The 21,540-nt window shown below is 39.2% G+C and overlaps 2 protein-coding genes across 7 annotated transcripts in view; one reads left to right on the forward strand and one right to left on the reverse strand.

Annotated features, from left to right (window-relative positions):
- Positions 1-21,540, reverse strand: part of LOC5565314 (dedicator of cytokinesis protein 9) — a 301,107-nt gene that overhangs the window by 10,368 nt on the left and 269,199 nt on the right. For 5 of the 6 annotated variants that reach the window (XM_021846836.1, XM_021846835.1, XM_021846834.1 and 2 more), the window contains exons 6-9: positions 4,032-4,719; positions 3,717-3,970; positions 3,304-3,642; positions 9-3,101 (exon numbers count right to left, since the gene is read on the reverse strand). In XM_021846836.1, coding sequence (XP_021702528.1) covers positions 9-3,101; positions 3,304-3,642; positions 3,717-3,970; positions 4,032-4,719 — 4,374 coding nt within the window. The remainder of the gene's footprint in view (positions 1-8; positions 3,102-3,303; positions 3,643-3,716; positions 3,971-4,031; positions 4,720-21,540) is intronic. The other variant, XM_021846837.1, reaches the window with a different exon arrangement.
- On the forward strand, positions 12,061-13,876 carry LOC5565302 (UBX domain-containing protein 7). Its single transcript, XM_021846841.1, has 2 exons — positions 12,061-12,359; positions 12,417-13,876. The coding sequence occupies exon 2, from the start codon at positions 12,417-12,419 to the stop codon at positions 13,716-13,718; it is 1,302 nt and encodes a 433-aa protein (XP_021702533.1). The 5' UTR covers positions 12,061-12,359; the 3' UTR covers positions 13,719-13,876.

Raw genomic sequence — 21,540 nt, forward strand, 5'->3', positions numbered from 1 at the left:
CCACCTACCTGTCCATAATAGATAACCCGGTAGAATCGTCCGAGAAGCCGCTTCCCCGTCTTATTGAACTCGATCACCCGATTGTACGACTGCATTAGGTGTTCATAGGACTGTGCCAACCCCGGGTAATCTCGACGACTCTCCAAAATCGGCACTATCAGTCGATACAACTCTCCAAGACACTCGTGCCGCTCCGCTCGGTCCAAGCACTCTGCGCACTCCTTCAGCTGGTCCAGCAGCAGCTGTTCCGTGTATTGCGAATCCGACGCACCGCTGTCCAACTTCAGTCCTTTCTCGTCCCGCGGAATGTTCCGGGAGATCTTGACGAACGACTCCGCTCCAAATGCCACCGTACTGTTACCCTTCAGCTTCAGATACTCGGATATCAATGCCGCAATGTGCAGATAACAACACGCTGCTTCCGAAAGATTCCCATTCTGCTCGTGATTGCGCGCCATTGTCACCAGCCACGTGTGCCGCAGTTCTGGCGTAGATGCATACGAATTCGCCAGCGAATGCTGCAGCTCCAACAACCGTTCTGGGTCCATGTGATGAGCTTGCATTTGTGCCGTTGCCATCAGAACAGTTCGAACTCGTCTCGTTAGGTCTTTCACCTCCATTGGGAATCCAGTGCCCTTCATTGCTTTGTCACTCGTTGCGTAGCTATTGATAATCGAAAGCGATTCCTGGAAACGGGCATTGTTCAACCCGATCACGTTGCCGATCATCTGTGAAACGGATATAATCACCTGCAGATGAACCCTGGTCAGTCCCTTTCGACCACTGAATTCGAAATTACTGCGCATCAGAAGATACAGCACTGCACAGGCTTCCTGCCGCAGATTTGACAGTCGGCTATCGCAGCATTTGAGCAATTCGTAGACTAGTTGACCACATAGGATGGCATTCCCTTTGAACAGTGCTTGTGAAAAGTTATTTATAAACGCCCGAAGCGCGGCAAACACATGTTTCGACAAAGACTCCGATTGTCCTAGTTGCAAAAATCGCAGATATACCCGGGCAATCTTCGGCAGCACCGAGCTCTCCAACATTGAGTCTCGGAACTGTATCGAGTACAGACCCATGCAGTCCAGGATGGTCAAGCCAATCTCCGTGGCTAGATTCGACTCGTAAAGGGCTCGGTGTAGACGCATCGCTTCTTCGACCAGGTTTTCACGGTTTTGTGGGTGATTGAGCGTTCCGGATTCGAAGGAGCTGGCGGATTCACTGTTTGGCGGCATCATCCTAGCCGGAAGGGTACTTGCTTTGGCAGACTTGCTGGCTTTGGTATCTCTGCCAGTTTCGCTGGGGATATGGATATTCTTTTTCCCAACGTATCGGAAGTAGAGCAAACTGAGGTCAAGAACGGTAAAGAACTGGACTGTTTCGCTTTCCGTACAGTTGTGCCACCAAGCGATCATATGATCCGGCGAAATATGTTTGACTACGAACAGGAAGCTGATTAGGAGATCTTTGGTTTCCGTTGGGGTGAATTTGTCGGTTCTTTGGATGATGGTCGGTTGAGTAACACTGATGGATCGTGCGTGACTGGGCCTAGCAGAGCCATTCATTTCGTTGGTATTATTACGTATCACAACAGTGCCGTCCTGCGACAAGGTTGAGCATTCAGAGTTTAGGGACGTAGTCGAATTACCGTTCGATAAAGCCATCTGGCCTGCGATAGCTGCCAAGAAGCTTGTATCCTTCAGATGCAGTGATGACCTTATCGGACTAGGGCAATCAAAGTGCATAGTTACTCGATTGCTGCGGGATTTGGGCGTGCTGGTTTGGGATGTCATGGTTTGTGGAATGATAGCTGGAGTAGACTCTCGAGCGAATACATAGCTACTGCTACAGGACATTCGATTGGTACCAATCGAATCGTGCTTTTTCTTGTCCATGCCGTCCGGTATACGATTGAGATTTTCAAGTACGATACCCAACCAAGGGACGTACAGCAAAGCAATACGACTGAGTTGTCCTCTATTTTGAAATCGATCATCTAAGTCATGCTTGGCAAGGAGCTCTTTTAAAATCGTCAATCCTAGTCTTCGAATATGACTAATTTCATTGAGAGAACTCTTTACTTCCTGTAATAGCATTCCGGCTAAGAAATGTTGTCTGCAAAAGTCCTCTGACAAACAAAATTGCTGCAGCAAATCCGGCGGTCGATTGTTTGGGCTCAACAGGAATGGTAGATTCAACGGAATGTAGTGTTCATGGGAGCAAATTTCACGTATGAATGAAAATTTGTATTCTTGCAGGACACGTGAATCGCCGGGACACCAGCGATCCATATACAACCGAATCAAGCGGAACACGAAGCCACGATCCATAAAAGTAAGGCAACGTTTAACGAAGACAGACATACTTTGGTTTAACGTTTCAGTTTCCATTGGAAGATCTTTGTGCCGAGAGTTGAGATACGGTAAAAGAACACTGAACAGAGACTCTATACGCGCGGAGAATTCTTTAGGGAATCTCTCATTTCGTTGCATTTTAATGCGTCCAGTGGAGAGCAAAAACTGACCCATGCTTTTGACGATGATGTCGAAGAAGATTCCAGAGTATTTCATAAACTTGTTAACGAGTAGGAAGTCTGTATTGTTCTGATGGAGCAGTGTCGGAAGATGGCGGCAAAGTTCGCCATGCACAGTGCTGACTTGCTGGGAAGTTGGTGAACAACCATTAACGGGGAATGCATCGATTCGGAAGACGTACTTAACATAGGAAACGAGCAGTTCTTTGCGCTTAGCCTCTTCGGAGATCATGTGGAAAGTGTTTACGAGTAGCCGTATGACATTTAGACCGATATCATCGCTCTGAGTTGCAACTAAAAGAGTGAACAGTTGGTTCAAGATCGTCGGCAGGAACGTGATCAACGAATTGATCTGGATGGCGTGGGCAGCTTTGAGAATCTTGCAGCTTTCGGATTCAGCTGGAAGGGCAGCAGTTTTGGGCAAGTCGAGCAGCCGTTCAGCATGGAGGAAGAGATTGTGCAAGTGCTGGTCGGTAGTGATAACGGTGGAGTCTAGCCGAAAGGTGATCGTGAAGATCTGCCGTTGATTATCGATCCATTGAATTTCCGGACCGGCATTCTGCTGGAGGGATGGAAGTTTTGTAGCGTGTGGCCATTTGAGGGCAGCAATGAGGCGCGAAACAGAGAAAAGGGCTAGGTTAGATTTCTACTGGTTAATACTATGCGTATTGTGCGAAGATCGTATTAGTGTGTTAGGTGTTTGGAGTGATTGTAATGACAAGCAAGAGTACACTTGGGAATAGGCTGGATAATGATTAACTTACCCCTTTTCCGAGACCAAGTGGCTGAATAGATAGATATCCCGCCGGTAACGAGGCTGCCACGGGGAGGCACTGCTCTTCGATATTCAGTTTTCCTTTAGTTAGCAGCGGAAGCCAAGCATAGCCCACCGGAGTTTCAGTGGTGGTTGATACGAGATCTTTCTTTTTGGCAATGTTGCACGAGACGTGGAAGAACGAAAACAGTAAATGATGCTGGGCAGTTATGCGCAGTGGTAATCGAAGTTTGATTTCCTCATACCACGTGGGAGTTGTGTTGTGATGCAAAACTGGGCAAGACATTTGGGATACTAGCGTTGGCTGACCTGGCCGTCCATATATACACTAAAATGAATCCAATATTAATTGGCGCAATGAATCATTTTTTGACGTTTTTTTTTTTTTTTTTCTATTCGAACCTTAATAGATTTCGCCTCGGTGGTGTCACTGTCACGTAGCTCGACTAAAACCGCAATGTTTCGTGCCCTGGAAAAAATCTTCTGACTGTCGTAGTTCAGTTGCAACGGGTAGACATAAAGGTGGTTTACGAAAGCAGCATACGGATTCAGGTGCTGATCAGATCGGTTTTCGAACTCGGTTATTTCCAGAGTAGGATCAACAATTGGCGGAGATGGGAATGGCTTCAACGGGACCAGGGTGCTTGTTAGACAATCTGGATTCAGAATACACTTGTTATTGACAATATAATTCCTACATAAACAATGACGACTTACTTGAAGGAAACTCGTTCAAAGCCTCGATGTAGATTTTGAGCGAACCAGGAATGACCGTGAGTTTACTAAATTTATCCGGTTTTCTGTACTCTGCTAACAACTTTAACAGTTCATCGTCTTTCAATTTGGTACTTTCTTGTCGATAGATGGCAGGGAAGTCAAACGAAGTATCAAGTTCATTGCTGTACAACCGGAATAGCGGTCTTGCAGCCCAAGCAAATGGCATCCTATAATGGCCACACTTATGCGCGTATTGCCGCACAGTCTTCTGTAGCTTGTACAAAAGCTTGACATCTTTCGTAGCTTTCAGATAGGGTTCTGTAGAAGGATTGAGAGCGCCTTGAAGAATTTTGTCGATCTTCACAACTACAAAAATGTCCGGATTGGGTGAAGTTACGCTGAAAATGGCATTTCTTGCCCGGGCTGTCCATTCCTTCGTGACATCCGGATGCATATCATCGCTAGTGTCGCATCGGGTCTTTGAATGCCGCTGGATAGTCCCATTGCCGTTCTGCTGATGCGCTTTGGAAGTTGGTTTCGGGGAAGTGCAGAGGGGTTTTTCGGCCTCCCAGCTGGCGTTGAGCATATCCCGCACGTGATCTTTGTTTAAATCGAAGTAGAAGTTCTCGGTCAATTTGCGGCCGTTCTTAGCGTCGTACAGTGCTACGCTTGTTAGGTATGGTTCCAGCTGTGGAAGGAAGAAGGTGAAATAGAAGATCTCGTTAGACCTGATTTCGGTGTTTGTTCAAAATAAATAAATACAAAAATATGTTCTTCATAAATCGATTGGCTGGACCATCCCTTAGCACTCTTAGGCCAACACTTACAGTGGCGAACCATTCAACGTTTATTGTATAAATTTTTTTTAATTACAAAAAATAAAGTAAAGTGGAGAGGGGTGTTTTGAAAAACATATAAAACAAATAGTTTATGAATATGAGTTTATGCCGACACTCACAGTGACAAACCATTCATAGTTTGTTAAAAAATCATATTTACGTCCCATCGTTGTAACGATTAACCCGTATAGGCCTGAGTGAAAGCATAAATACTAAATCCCTTACCACTCAGCGGATACTTAGCGGATTCAAATACATTTTTGTCAATATACTGGCCCACATATCTTGTTTCTAGGAATGGTCGAAGGAACACAGGAATATTCCTATAGCCGGAGTTATTGCAGTGGGTCACTGGGTCAAGTCGGGTAGAAAAATGCGATTTTTTGGGACATGCCAAGTTATCATTATTTATTTCCAATGGCATTCATTTTATTTTGCATAAATCATTAAGATCTGATATTCAACATTATAAATGAATAGTTTTGCACCATTTAGAGTGTACCAGATGCGACCACTCCGGCTTAATGTCCTGACTAACCGGCTCTAGATTTGTTAGATATTAAAGCGTTTCAAATATCTAAAGGTATTGATCGAACATAATAGTTCACTAAAATGCGTTCCCATAAGCTTGACACAGATGTTAAGATACAAATTGTGCACTTTATCATAAATTTAAGACATCCCGAGGGCCTGAAAATGGTGATTTGTAGGATCAATCAAATGCAGTTGATATAATTATTCAATTTAATCGATTAACAGAAGGTTTACGCTGATGCGTTTTTCCTAAAACTCCTTGATATAGTGGCCACATTATAGCCGATTCTGGAAATTATCTGTGACTTGAAATTTGCCTACCTCCAGGGGCACAGAAGCACAAAACCCTTGTCATCCGACCTGACCCAGTGATCCATTGCAATAACTCCGGCCACAGGAACATTCCCGAGATTCTTTGACTACTTTTAGAAACTAGATATGAATACGTTAAGTCAGGCCTGCCCAACCTTTTTGACTCGCGGGCCGAATCTTGGATTCAAAATTATTTTGCGGGCCGAATTTTTGTGGCACAGTAATTTAAACATTTTTCGTATAGTCAAATGAAAGTGATGAAAAATTATTTTGGAGGGATTTATAATGGATATTTGGTTCTCTGATAGTCTTGCTGAAGATTCTGTGAGAACTGTACTCAGGATATTGTAAAAAAAATCAGAACAGAATGTTTTTATAGTGAAGAGGTTTATAAGAAATATTCCCATAATTCGTTTTTTTTATTTTGTCAAAGTTTCATCTATTTCATGAAATGAAGTCCATGCACACTTAGCTCAATTTACCGGAAATAAAACACCGTAGTTTCGTCGGAATTTGACGGGTTCCGGTACTGTAAAAATTTACCGTAATCCGTTAATTTATTTTACCGAACTGTTCAGCTGTTGAGATTTCACAGAAATCCGTAAAATAATTTAAGTGTGTGATTTCGTAAGAATCTTAAGTATTCTAAGATTATTGTTCCTAAGATCCCGTCAGAACCTCAATAAGACCCATTTCAAAATCTTCCTCAGAATTGTGTAAGAAATCCCTTAAAAATAGAGTTACAAGATTCTGTGGCAATCCTGCCTAACATTTTGTTAGAATCCAGCCTAAGGTTTTCATAAAGGTTCAGTCAAAATCTTGTCTTAAATTGTATAAGCTTTTAATCTGCCTTTAGATCTTCCTAATATTTGATATAATCTTGGTCAGGTACGAAATTCGTGTTCAGGAGTCTGTGAGATTGTTCAAGATTTTATCATTCAGTAAGATTGTGGCTAATTTGTCCACAACGTTTGTTAAAACTTGAAACAAAATCAATTTTGTCTATTTTATAGCAAAAATGATCTTGGATAAATCTTTTTTGACAAATCCTCAAAAAATAAGGTATTTATTTCAAAAGTTGTTTGAATGATTGAAAAATAAATCAGCAAATTTAGGAGTACAAATAATAATGTAAACAAATTCAAAATGAAAATAATATAATTGAAGAATCTCAAGTTATAATAATAATCCTTGAAATGTTCAAACATCAAGTTAGTAAAGCAGCTAAAGGCCCAGATATGAGAAGCGCCTCAAAGCTCTTCGCGGGCCGTACAAAATGAAGCCGCGGGCCGGATGTGGCTCACGGGCCGTACGTTGGACAGGCCTGCGTTAAGTATTCGCTGAGCGGTGAGAGTTTTAGTAATTTTTCTTTCACTCAGGCCTATACGGGTTAAATCTGCAGTCATTTGGCGAGATCCCCCAGTACCGTAGAGTTACAGCTTTGTAAAAGCAGCAAAGGCGATAAAAGACGAAATATAGTCAGCTAAGATTGGTAGCTGCAAAAGGTTTGCGTTTAGCTGTATTAACGCTAATCGTTCTATGTTTGACAGGTTTCGTTTTTTGCAGCGTTCGCTGCTTCAATTCAACTGTTATACAGCAGAAAGCAAATAAACTTGGCTTATAGCGCTAAAATTGTTAGTTGGGTTATTTGGGGTCAATATCACCCCAGAGAACTTTGAAGGGCTGTAATTTTTTTGTTAGTGAATTGATTTGTGAGTTTTTATTTTACACATTCACGAGTTGTTTGTTTCGCACATGAAATTTTCTCCAACATAGTAAAATAGTTGTCTAAAATTATAAAATTGGGGGGATTATGAAAAAATGTTTTCTGTGATAGTTCCATCATGTGGAAGAAAGTGTAGTTTCATGTTAAACTGTTTCTGAGATATTGGCGTCTAAAGTTTCCGAACTCCTCTCCGCCACGACCACCTCATCTTTTGAATTTTCTTATATTTTTAAGTTAAACTGAATTAGATTAAATTTTCAGAACAGCAGAAAATTCGAAAATCGATCGAAATTTAATGAAGTTTTTACGAATTGAAATTTGAGGTCAAATTTATACCCCGCACAGATAGAGGGTTAAATAAGTTCAAATATTTAACGTCATACGGCGATACGTCAACTTTTTATCGGTTTTCAAACATCTCCGTTTTTTTTTTCAAAAAGGCGTGAATATTGTGTGGATGTGTTATTCTACGCAACCATTCCTCTCTATACAAACATCTGTTTTTTTTTTCTCAAAAAAGCGTGCATATTATGTGGATGTGTTATTCTACGTAATCATTCCTCTTTATTGTGGTGTATGCCACTCTTACATCGACAAATGTGATGAGAGAAAGATCACACTGAAATAAACGAGCATAGGCTCCTGGTCTTCGTACGTTGACTATAGAACGAACAACACGTCTTTCTTTCATTATCCACCAGAAATACCATTTTCCATTATCCCTATAATAGACAATGAAATCACTTAAAATCTTATTTTATGTATATAAAAGTGGCGACGAGGTGAAAACAAATCGCGTATGCGAATCTGGAGTGACGCATAAAATGTGCAAAGTGCATCCTATAATGTCTGCCCAGCAATATTTGATGTTGTTAGTACAATTGTGCTGTGAAACAAAAACTTCAGTTGTGTAAAGCTAACTGTCTTCATACGGCTATAGACACAGGCTCTATTGTTGGCGCCAAATGGTACCACTGCCTTGTACAGGAACATTTTTCTGGAGAGATCGAAGTGAATATCTCTTGGTGTGTGACTGCTTTTAGAAGGAAGAGTGAGCAAAGTGCTCATAAGAAAACTATAGTACATTGCTAAAGTAACAAATTTGTATAAGTTGATGAGTGAGCTATTTTTTTTAATTTTCTATGTAGCTGTGTGTTTAATGAAGGTAGAAAAAGAGAATCCGTTGTTTGACGTGGTAAAATATTTGCAAAGTGCAAAAAATATAAATAATTATAATTAGATTAGACTACGTAGCCAAATGACTGCTGCATTGTTAAAAGGTATGGGAGGCAAAGGTCGAATGATATTGGACGGAATGGAAAAGGAAAAAAGACAACATTCGAGAAATTGTGTGGTGAAGCTTTTAGTGAATATAAGTTGAATATGCATGCTAAGGCATTTGCTAAGAATTATGTATGCAGGACGATGAATGTGTCGTATCTGAATGTAAAATTAAAAAAAGTCATGCCACGAGTAAAGACGAAATGGTTATCACAAATGTGAGTTCTGATTAGGACTATGTTAAAGGTTAAATATCATTAGTTATTGCTTATGTTAGAGTTAAACTGATTTATGGAGTTATTCGTTTTGAATATTTTAAAATGATCGATTATCTTTAAAGGGAAGAGAACTGTGGTGTATGCCACTCTTACATCGACAAATGTGATGAGAGAAAGATCACGCTGAAATAAACGAGCGTAGGCTCCTGGTCTTCGTACGTTGACTATAGAACGAACAACACGTCTTTCTTTCATTATCCACCAGAAATACCATTTTTCATTATCCCTATAATAGACAATGAAATCACTTAAAATCTAATTTTATGTATATAAAATTTATATTAGCTTCCTTTTCTTCTGATACATCATCTTGATTGGACCATGATATTGTAATTTTTCGACGGTGTCTGGTATTGGGTGTTGTCCAGTACTGGAGGATCTCCCGCTACTACAAGAAATAACTTCATGAATGTTTCTTGGTAACCACTCAGGGATTCTCCTTGATATATATCCAAAAAATCTTTCTGGGCTTAAAAAACAATAAAGGATTCCTCTGGAAACTCCTACAGAGATTCATCCATGAATTTCTCCAGAAATTTCATGAAAAAGAATAAGAATTCCTCCTGGGTTTCTTCCGCGATTTTCTCCAGGGACTCCTTTCCTGAAGAAGTTTTATGAGAATTCGCTGGATAAGTTCCTGAAGGGATTGCTGGAGCAATCCTTCGAGGAACCTCTAGACAGAGTTGCTTAATATCAATCACATCAGCTGATGGCTGATGGTCTAAAACTATCAATATCACTTGCGAGCTATCAATATCACTTTGATTTGACAACCAACAGCAGTGATGCGACATCGCACTCTAGATCAAAATCACTGCAGAATGAGTGATCACGTGGTCATTATCCATGCTATTAATGTTTTTCAGTGACCAACACATAGTTTCAATCTATCTGCAACACTGTCGAAAATATCGTACTGATAAATTTCCATTTTATCTGCTTAATTTAAAGCTAATCTTAACCCATCAGTGATATCCATAGTCTATCGCCATCAATGCACTGGTGATGGAGTAGACAGCATGATGTTGATGTGATATGGAATGATCTGATTTGTATCGCAGTCGGCCTGTACAAATCAGCAAATTTTAAGCATTGATAGTGACATCGAGCAACTCTGCCTCTAGAAGAAACCTAGAGTAATCTCTAGAGGAATTAAATTCCTGGAAGAAACTGAAGAGATCTCTGTAGGAATGCCAAGATTTTGCTAAAGGAATTGTTGGGGAATTCTCTGGAGAACCTCCTGCAGAAATCTCTAAAATAATTTCTAAGCAAATTACTGAAAGACTCCTAGAGGCATCGCTGGAGGAATCCCTGGAGAATCGTTAGAGATGTCTCAGGAAGAATCAATGTAGAGATTTCTTGGTGGAATCCCTACAGAAATCCCTGGAGGAAATGCTTTTTCTGTAGAAATCCCTAAAACAATCCATGGAGGAATTTTTGGAGAAATCCCAAGAGAAATCTCTTATGGTGAAACATCTTGGAATCCAAAGATGGCAGATTTCTTCCCTTCTCACGTTTTCAAAGGCACAAAAACTGGAGAAACAGTTGGCAAACGTTCCTGAACTTCTCATTTTAAGCATTGTGCTAGTGCACAAAGCCAAACTAAAAAGTGCACTGTTGTGGGATGCTTTCTTCGCGAGAGTTGTGCCTTTGAACTTTTAGTGCAATCTTAGAAGTTGATTCGAAACTGTTTCACCTTAAGAATTCCATGAAGCCTTGAAGAATCCTTGAATCCTGGAGTCTCTAAAAAATTTTCTAGAGGAATCTCGGAAAGAAATACCAGACAAAACAGCTTGTAAAATCCCTGGAGAAATCTCCGGCGAAATTGCGAAGTATTTCTGGATCCTGAAACAGGTCTTGGAGGAATTATTTGAGAAATTCCTGAAAGAATCCAAGTAAATAAATTTCATTTTTCGAGATGTGCCAGTCTCGAGCTGCAAATTCCGTAATAAAGATAATAATAATATTAATAATAAATGTCATTTCTATGAAGGAATCACTGGAGAAATTTGTGCAGAAACTCCTTGCAAAATCTCTATAGGAATCCCCGGTAAACGTTTTCTTGCAGAAATCCTTGGATGAATCCCTTGTCAAATTCCTGAAGAAAATTCTGAAGGTATTCCTGGTGCCCTCTAAAATGTCCCATGGTGAACAAAAGTTTTTCCCGGAAGAATCTCTGGAAAAATAGCTTTATGAATTACAGTAGGGATTATCTTCTAGTAAGTGCCCTGGAGAATGCCCTGGTGCCGGTCTAAAATGTCCCATGGTGAACAAAAGTTTTTCCCGGAAGAATCTCTGGAAAAATAGCTGTATGAATTACAGTAGAGATTATCTTCTAGTAAATGCCCTGGAGAAATCGCTGGAAGAATCTCTAGAGATATTTCGAGAGGAGTTCTTGAGGAACTGGGAGGTTTTACTGGAGCTCCATTTGAGCGGGTCCCAAAATTGCGATTGCTGTCAAAAGTTATAATTCGTCAGTAATAAAATGAAGTTTTACTTATAGATAGCAAAAACATGAATTATGACTGCCGATTCCTTATATTATTTTATTATAATTTGGCCTAATGTTATGTTTAGGAAGTCCATATAGCCGTAGTGGTAAACGCGCAGCTTTTCAGCAAAGGAGCTGAGGAGCATGGGTTCGTTTCCCACCGGTCGATGATCTTTTCGCATTGAAAATATTCTCGTCTTAACAGAGCATCGAATATCTTCTGCAACAAGATATACACATGCAAAAATGGTCAATGAGCGAAGGAAGCTCTCAGTAAATAATTGTAAAAGTTCTCATAATCCTTCTTGAGACGTAACGCCATAAACAAGAAGAATGTGGAAAACATCCCATTTTTTCCCACCTCCATCAAAAAAATCACTCTAGCCGCAACAGCCACGTGGTTGATCGATGAATCCGCGCGCAATTTTCGCGCGCTTCATCCGCTTCAACGCTTCGTCAGACGCTGCCAGAATTCAACGAAGCAAACGCGAGAGAGCGCCCTCCTTTCGTTGAGTTTCAAATTGTGCTCGCGTCGCGCAAACAAGAGAGAGAACGGAGAGAACAAATGAAACGTCAAACAAAACGTCAGTCGTCCATCGCCAGCCAGAGTCGAAGTGGATTTTGTTTGGATCGGATCGTTGTTATGTTTCCAGTTTTCCGGTGAAAATTCGTGCAAAAATTGTGAAAATCGTTCCGCGAAATAATGTGAAGTGCGGTTCCGGTGGTGAGGTAGCTAAATCTATCCGATAATTGAGTCGGCGTAGCTTCGAACGAACGCTCCAGCGCTTTTTGTCGGCGTGCATTTCGATTTTCCTCTTGCAGCTGCTGCTGTTTTTGGTTTACTGCTTCGGTTCAGCTGCTAGGAAGGTAAGTGGATGCTAGATCTCCCCGTGAATGGTGGATAATATTTCAAATGCATTTCAGATGTCCACCGAAGAAAATGTGAAATCGTTGAGGGAAATAACCGGATTGAAGCCGGAACAGGCAGCCAATCTGTTGACGGCTTACAATGGTAATCTGGAGGGCGCTATCAATGCCTTTTTTGAGAATCCGGAAGGAGTTTTGAATCCAGAACCATCGGTTGTAATCAACGATGATGAAGAAGAGGAAGTACGGGCACCGATTCCGAGAAAGACTGAAGTTTTGCTACCGGCCGAAGATACAACCAGAGGGCGATTGAAACGGCGAGGGGCCACAATCACCGAAGTACCATTTAGAAACTTTGAGCTCGAAGGGAAGCTACAAGAACAGATGCTAATGCAAGGGCAGGGTCCCTCCTCGAAGAAAATTACCCGATTGGAGGCTCTGTTCATGCCGCCGTTCGAAATACTTTTTTCAGGCAGTTTTGATATGGCTCAGAGGCATGGAAAAAGCGTTGACAAATGGATTCTGGTCAATTTGCAAGACGATCTGAACTTCAGCTGTCAAACGTTGAACAGGGATCTATGGTCTGATTCGCGATTAAAAGATTTCCTTAGAAACAATCTAATTTTCTGGCAGACGTCCAACAAGACGACAGATGGAGCCAAGTTTAAAACATTCTACAAAGTCAGCAGCGAACCATATATTGGGATGATTGATCCTCGAACCGGTGAAGAAGTGCGAACATTTTCAGTTAGCGACGTAAATCCGGTTAAATTCCTATCTTCGCTGAAGTCCTTTCTCACAGAAAATAAATCTCCCCATGGAAAGGAGGTGAAATTCGTAGAATCCAGTTTTATGCGTCCATCGACTTCGCAGGCTTCTTCAAGTGGCGCAAATGGTTCCAAAGCCCCCAGCTCCAGTAAAGCCATTTGGATTCCGGATGAGGACGAGGAAGAGTTCCAGGAGATTACTGATAGCAGCGATAGCGACTTGGAACCGGATACTCCTACATCAAAATCTCCCTCGAAGCAGGCGACAATCCCCACAGAAACGCCTAGCTCTCCGATCCTCAGCTCAGATGACGAGACAAACCTTCCGCCGGCGGAAAAAACTCGTATCATGCTCAAAATGCCGGGCGACGTCACCGAGCGGTTGTTCTTCCGCAGTTCCCGAACCTTGGATCACACGAAAGCGAAGCTAATGAACAAATTCACCAGCAAGTTTGCCGACCAGAAAGGGAAATCGGTTCGGTTCTTCTGCCCGGCGGTCAAAACAGATCTTGCGTCGCTCGACGGAAGTCAAACGCTGCTCGACTTGAAGATCCACCCGAATGCGGTCATACACGTGACGGTAGATGACTGAATATGTTACGCGTTCCGGTATGGTGTTGATCTTATTAATTCTAATATGTTTTATCTCGTAAGACCAGTCGTCGCCGCAGTCTTTTCCGCTGATGCATGAAGGGCAATGACTAGGATTGAATTTTAGTTTCTGAGAAGCCAATAAATTACTCAAACGTATGTGGATAAACTATAATTTCTATTTTGCGATGACATCCACAGGAATGGTAGCGAGTCACTTATCTTAGTAATTTGGTCACTTTTTTCGATCTAGTCACTTTTTTACATCAAAATTGACACTAAAGTCACAGTCACTATATCTGATGATAAATCAACAATAATCTGGATCAGTTTCTAATGCTTAAATAACAGAACAGTAATGCTTTACTGAGTTTTATTATTCTAATGCAAACATTTTTTTTACGATCAGCATAGTAAAGTGTCCAGAAAGGAAGGGATTCTTTGCTTTTTGGATGAATATTTGAAATTTGTTTGTTGGGTTTTGTGATAAACGTTCTGGTAAAGTTTTGAAAACTAAATCTGGGCGTATTTCCGGACAGACCTGCTGAGTTTATTTTGATTAAATTTCTGCAGAAATAAAATAAATTTTCTAGCTATTCAGTGGAGTACCTATGAGAAAATGAAAAACGAATTTAGTACTATGTCATTCAATGCCACGAGAGTTTGTAGAAATTGTATGGACCGATGCACGAGTTCACTAATTTGACGTTTGAGCGGAGCCAAATTCACTGGTTTCCATAGTCACATAAATAACACGGCACCGCTAAAACGTCAAATAATGAACCTGTGCATAGGTCCATTAGGCAGTACTAAACTCAAACTAAATTGTATAGACAGTACTAGTTTATTTACTTAAGATGATTATAAAACGAAGCCAAACCTCGAATTTCCAAGAGCACTAGTCTAGAGATTCAAACAGCGCACTGAGCTGAAATTTAGAAAGCTGAAAAACACGCGGACGATTGTCAGGTTCTCTAGTTCTGTGCACTTGAAAATTCGAAGTTTGGCATTGTTTTATAATCTTAATCGAGAATAGCCTGAAGGGATCTTTGACGTAACTTTTAAGGCTCATGAATCCATCATTCAATCATTAGCAATCATAAAGAATGAAAAATCGGTTTTTTCACTCTAATAGGGCGATATTCAAAAATGAAAATGCAATAGATGGCTCTTTTTCAATGGTAGTAAAAACGAAATCCTGAAACAAAGAAAGCAAAGAAAGATGAATTAAACACAAAAAAATTGTATTCACTTTACACTTGATTTCTAATCACCACTGTTTTGATTCAGTTTCCTAATTGCAAGCAATTTATGATTTTCATTATTTTCCATACGTTTTGACAGTTCTCCAACTACCATTCTTCCATGCGCTTGTGTTGAAAGTTTGAGAAATTTGAGAATCCAGCGTACCGCGATCAGTGGAAGGAATACAAACAACAGTGTCGTCGTTCGGCGGCCAGTGAAAGAAACTGAATGATCTAAAGGTTGTTGTCTGTACTTTTAGCCGCTGGCCAACTGTTAGCGGTTATGAACGAAATAAACCAAATAAACAGTCGGTACCCTATTCAATTCAATCCTCATGAAAATCAATCATCCCATTACAGATAGTAAGCATAGTGCAATGATAGATTATCTTGAATATTTCTTAAACTTAGAGCAAAAAAACTGGTTTTGAAAATTTGCAAAACGATGATGGTTATTTTCCTCTTAAAAGAAGTTTAACAAAAATCTTTCATGAAAGAATATTAATTATTGTTTATGAAATCTGCATGAGCATGAGCAATAAACCTATATTTACATATTTTCAAAAATGTCTGGAAATTCACCAGTCATCCAATGTTTAGATTTTTCATGTCGAAATGAACTACTGGTCAAAATTTCAGTCAATATAGAGAAAATGTAGGTCTTGTTCAAATCAATTACACTACCCATCATAAGTATGGAATCGCGTATTGCATTTACTTACTTACTTACTTACAGTTTTATTGAGACAGTTTACAATTCGTGTTACATTTAGTTTTTGACTGAGATGGGTTGACCTAACAGCAGTGACGTAGAAACTAAGCAAAATATACTGACATTTAAATTCCTTAATGGTAGTCAATATTTAGGAAGGACAATTTAGAAAGAAAAATTACGAATGCGTAATTGCAATATGTGAGTGATAGTTAGAGAAAAAATGGGATGAATCAAATAGTAAAAAAACTATCACAACTCTACTCTACTAGTAGAAGAACTAGGGGTTTTTCCGAGGTCTGCATCCGATGAGGAATTTGGGGAGAAGCCAGCTTGCAGTTCAATACCAGCTTGCTCATGTACAGTGCTGTTCTGAATAATAGCAGCGCATGTCGATTTTCATACAAAATGCTCAACTTTGACATGCTGTAGTTTTGTTCCCTTTCAAGCAATCGAGCTGAAATTTTCTCCACAGAACTACATATATGATCAATTTTGTAACTACAAAATTGCAGTTTTTTCTGAGTCCCTGCCGAAAAGTGAGACACTAGGTGAATCTTTTTGAAAAAATAGCAGTTTTTCATTTTAAAATTTTTCTTTTACAAATATTTTAAACATTTTCGGTTTAGGTGTAGGTTTGATAAGTAGGAGGAGATTGTTCCAATGGTAAGTGATATACAATTTAAAACTATAATGTCAAGCCGAAATTCAAATTTTTAAAACTGCTATTTTTTCGAACAATTTCACCTAGTATCTCACTTTCCGGCAGGGGCTTAGAAAATTTTGAAATTTTGTGTTTACAAAATTGGGCATATTTGTAGTTCTGTGGAGAAAATTTCAACTCGATTGCTTGAAAGGGAACAAAACTACAGCATGTCAAAGTTGGGCATTTTGTATGAAAATCGACATGCGCTGCTATTATTCAGAACAGCACTGTAGATCAGTGGGGTGCAAATAGTCCAGGTTCATCATCATTTTGAGAACTCGATTCTGGTTTCGTTGAATCTTTTTGCGATGAGATTGGGCACAGGTGTGCCATGCTTAGAAAGCGTAGGTTAAAGTTGGTCGAAACACAGTTTTGTACAGAAGTAGCTTACTGCGAACATCGAGGGCAGATCTTCGGTTGACAACTGAAAACAAGAGGCTTTTGTTAGCTTTTCACACTTTTTTAGACTGTTGGAGAGCAAAGGTCAATTTTCGGTCCAGCGAGGTACCGAGGTACTGAACAACTTCTGACCAGGGAATAGGCTGTCCATTGGCTCTGATTTCGCGTTGCGGAAGGTTTCGAGGACTACGTGTCCTCGAGAAAAAGATAGAATGAGTTTTGCTAGCATTGGCTTTAATTTTCCACTGCCGCTGGTACGCTTCCAGTGACTGTTGAGCTTGTTGCAGTTTTCCCACCACTACTGAAGCGTCTCGATGAGATGTTACAAAGCCTGTGTTGTCGGCAAACAAATAGTACTGGACCTCCGCTGTGAATATGTACTGCTCCTTGAGGCACGCCGTAGGGAATTTGTTTCCTATCAGAAACCTCGTCATCGACAGCTACATGAAACGATCGATCTTTGAGAAACGAGCGTACTATGTTGGTAGTAGTGATAGGGAAATTGCCTTGATTTATTTTGTTGCTTGCCACACAGAGTCGTATGCTTTTTCCACGTCAAGGAGTATCATTCCAGATTGATACCTTGAGTGAAACCTAATCGAACCTGCTTAACTAGTCGTACCAATTGATGACAAATTGCTCGATCGATACAATCCTAGAGACATCTAAATGTGCTTCGATGCGAATCAGAATAAATCGTTCCAGAAGTTTGCTGAGACAGGAAAGGAGACTAATCGGACGATAGTTTGAGGGAAGTGTCGCATCTTTGTTAGGCTTCGGGATGTCCGCTGCACTTGAAGAACAAAGAACACAAAAATAGAAAATGATTTAAAATGTTGCCCTAGAATTTCTTCAAATATGCTAAATCGAAGATGAAGTCTAACAATTTTCCATCTAAAATAACATTGGATGATAGAGCAGCAGATAATCCAGATGGTACGTGCAATCTTTTTGCTACTTTTTTCCAAGAGACTTTTACAAACTTTTTGGATGAAGATCGTGATTTTGAATATTTTTCTAGTTTTCCTGATTTTACGAGCGATATCGGTGTTAGTCAAATACTGGTAAAGGACATATTAAGAGGACTGAAGAATTTAGATTCCAACAAAGGATCAGGGCCAGATGGAATCCCACCTATTTTACTGAAAAACTTAGCTTAGCTAAGTTACAGCACTATTATTTTGGCTATTCAACAAGTCACTTGAAATGGGCAGATTTTCAAAAGAATGGAAAAGATCGTATCTCATACCCATTTTAAGTCTGGTAGAAAATCTGATGTTTGAAATTATCGTGGAATCGCTATTATTTCATCCATTCCAAAACTATTTGAATCAATTATAAAATAAATGTGTTTAGCCAAATAAAACATAGAATAACGAATACACAACATGCAGGGCTGGTAGCAGTCAGACAGCAAAATAATAGTGACTTTAGTGACCAAAACGATCAAAAAAGTGACCAATTAGTGACCAAAAAGTGACCTAAAAGTGACTTTAAAACTACAAGTATTAGTCATTAAAATGACTAGAAATAAAAATATTTTCTGTTTGTATATTAACCATTATACATATTAATCGAATTTAGAATGTAGAAAACTGCAGTAATTTCAAATCTTTTCAAACAGTTATCTGTCCGAGATAAGACTTGATTATGACAATGGTATAAAATAGCGTTTTAGAGATTTCATGTATCAATTTTACACGACGAACATTAGCTTAAAATAAGGTTATTATGTTAGATTTCTGATTTCAGTAAAAAAAAAAAAATACATGAACGTTGGTAGACTATCTCGTGTTAGTCTACTTAGCAAAATTCCTGTACACGAGGAACTTACTGGCAAGATTTTGAAGTAGGGATGCAAAATGATTTACTTGAAGCATTTCTTAACAAAGCTGTGGAATAAATCGAGGGAAAATTTTTGGTTGTAGACAAAATTATGGCGAAAATCGAGAATAAATTTCAGAACATTTTGAATATAATCCTGACAGAATTCAAAATTCAAAAACAAACGGAAAATGGAAACTCATGCTAAATTTGAGGCAGAACTTCTGTAAAATCAAGAATCCAAATAAACAATAACTGCAGAACACAATGGATTTTAAACGAAATCGAGAAAAAAAAACATTAAATCAATGTCGTGCATAAAGAATTAGAATTTCAACTGAACATTTCAATAAATGAATTATTGAAAATAATCACATCACTCAGTGGCGACTCGTAAACTCACGTTACTATCTGATATACGACCCTGAAATGACTAATTTTGCAAATTTAAATTATGAACCAAACAGTAAACGATAGAAAGCACATATTTAACGTTAGAGAATAGCCACTGATAACACTAGTGATTAATTATTATCGTCCAATAAAGTTCTATCTTTCATTATAGAAACTTTGTTTTGTTTAGTAATAGTTGACCAAAGTCGTGTGAAAACAGTGTCAAGGGTTAATCAATAGAAACGAATATTGTTTATTTGTTGGAATTTCTGATGTGATGTCTACAATGATTTCCAGCAAAAATAGTATTTTTTTTGAAGTCATGGACGAGTTTCTGACAAACTCTTTGAATTTATTTTGATTGTTATTCCTAGCCATCTATGGCTTATCCTCCGTAGGAGTTTTGATGATGTTTTTTCCAGAGCCTAGTTTTGGGTTTCTTTTATAGCCGTAGATCAGATGTTGGTCCTGGGTTTGGCAAAATTTATTAAAATATTCCAGACAACAAATTCTTTCTAAGTTTTGCCAAAATGTTCTCCAAAGCTTTTTCCAAGAAATTTTTAAATTTTCCATCGGAAATGTCTACAGAATATTAACTTGAATTCTTCCAAAAAGTTAGCCAGAGGGCGGGGATGAACCAGCCTCGGGCTGAACTAAGGATTCAATAGTAATATAGTTAGCCAGGAGTCTATATATACAGCATTCCATGAAAAACCGATCTAGTGGGTCTCCGAATTCCGTGCAAATTTGCTGACTGACTTTTTTTTTTGACGTTGGATAACGTCTTACGGCAACATACTGGGGTACAATTTCGAAAACCGAAAAATCGCTCGCGTCACGAAAAGTGGTTAGATTTTGACTGTTAATAACTTACTAACGCCCGCATAAATTTTCAAGATTCTTGCACCAATCAATTGCAAATCTTTCTACGAATCTACTCAAATAATGAAAACTATTGATTTTCATGACTAAACTATTGAAAAGTTGGTAAATATTAAGGCATGTCTTATTTTTCATAGAAAAGCACATTTTTCTTGCTGTTATAAGGTTTTGACGTTTTGAAGTTTACATGTGCCGTAATTTCGGGTGAAATTGATCATTTTTCATGGTTTTTCTTGTCTGTTTTCAATCATGTTGAAAATGCCAAACAACTGAATACAAGTACGACGGTCAGCCTCTTTGGCTCATGTGCCAAAATTTTATAACAAATGTGGTTTTAGTGCTAAATATCATCCCTTAAATAGAAAATCGGGGAATCCCATTTCGGGGTGAAATTGATCACTTATCAATGCGATTATTGTTATTTTTTTAAACGACTGTACATAATGAATATGAGCTCCCTGAATTTGAATATGCTTGCAAAATGCTTAATAATGCAATATGTAAAGATATAATGAATAGTTAATTTCAAGAATTGTGATAAAAACGCCTAGATCTAGGCAATTTCTCAAGCCTGATATCTAACAGAAATTTAATTATTTCAACCGTATGAGCTAATTGGTACCAGTTTAGAAGATGAAATCGGGCAAGGGGATATATTTTAAGCATCCTTACAAACTTTACTTACTTTGGATAATTCCGTTGTCGTCATCGCTACCTACATGCAAATGCATGCTAGAGCGATCAGAGTAGGTATCAATTTGTCAAACAAAGAGCTAAAACTAATCAGTAACAGCTAACTAGAAAACTAATCAACCAAAATTATAATTGATAAATAAATAAATTAATTAATCAATTAATAGTTATAGATGAAGTGTCTCTGGTTGTAACTCTTTTACATCGAATGACCCGTTTTGTTAAAAATTGTGCGCGTTCTCCACGGATACGACGAGTCAGTTGGATGTCCTTCGGTATGGCGGCATCCACAAATTACGTAACGCTCTAGGGGGAGGGGGGAGTAGGCTCAAGCGTTACGGCTCATACAAAAATTTAAAAAATTTTATACAAGAAGCGTTACGTAGGGGGGTCAAAAATTTCCAATTTTAGCGTTTCGTAATAAATGGACGCCGCCTATGATGCTGACACGCTTGGCGTGGATCGCGCACAAGTTGGTAATCTTAAACAAACCGATCAGAGTGCGCATCGTACCTTCGTGCTGTGCGTACACGAATTCTCTCTGCTCTTGGAAGTTTTCTTAAAAACTACCTAAAGCAATAAAACAGTACTTTTCAGTGCTACAAAAACAGTACTTTTCAGTGCTAAAATTAAAAACGGTACTTTTCAGTGCTACTAAAACAGTACTTTTCAGTACTATTTTTTCTACTATTGATCCCTTTACGATCCTTGTTTGGACCCGTGCCTTCGATTTTTCGTTGGACCCGTTGGCGAAAGCTAGCGGTGGTAATCCTTCTTGGACACCGTCTTGGGAAAAAACCTTTCGAAGGTCACGTCTTCTTTCGTTTATTAATTAAACATGGTATCAACAACAAACAAAAGGAAGGGTGAATCTCTGAATTCACTACTTCCTTCCAAAAAAGTGGGTTTTAAAACTGTCACTACACGTGGCAAGAATGGAAGAAAGGACGCTTCCCCGGAATGCGAACTT

The sequence above is a fragment of the Aedes aegypti genome, chromosome 2 (assembly GCF_002204515.2).
Source record: "Aedes aegypti strain LVP_AGWG chromosome 2, AaegL5.0 Primary Assembly, whole genome shotgun sequence".
Classification (NCBI taxonomy): domain Eukaryota; kingdom Metazoa; phylum Arthropoda; class Insecta; order Diptera; family Culicidae; genus Aedes; species Aedes aegypti.

What these genes read in the sequence shown, in the direction of transcription:
- LOC5565302 (XM_021846841.1), top strand. Translation starts at nt 12,417, where the DNA reads ATGTCCACCGAAGAAAATGTGAAATCGTTGAGGGAAATAACCGGATTG.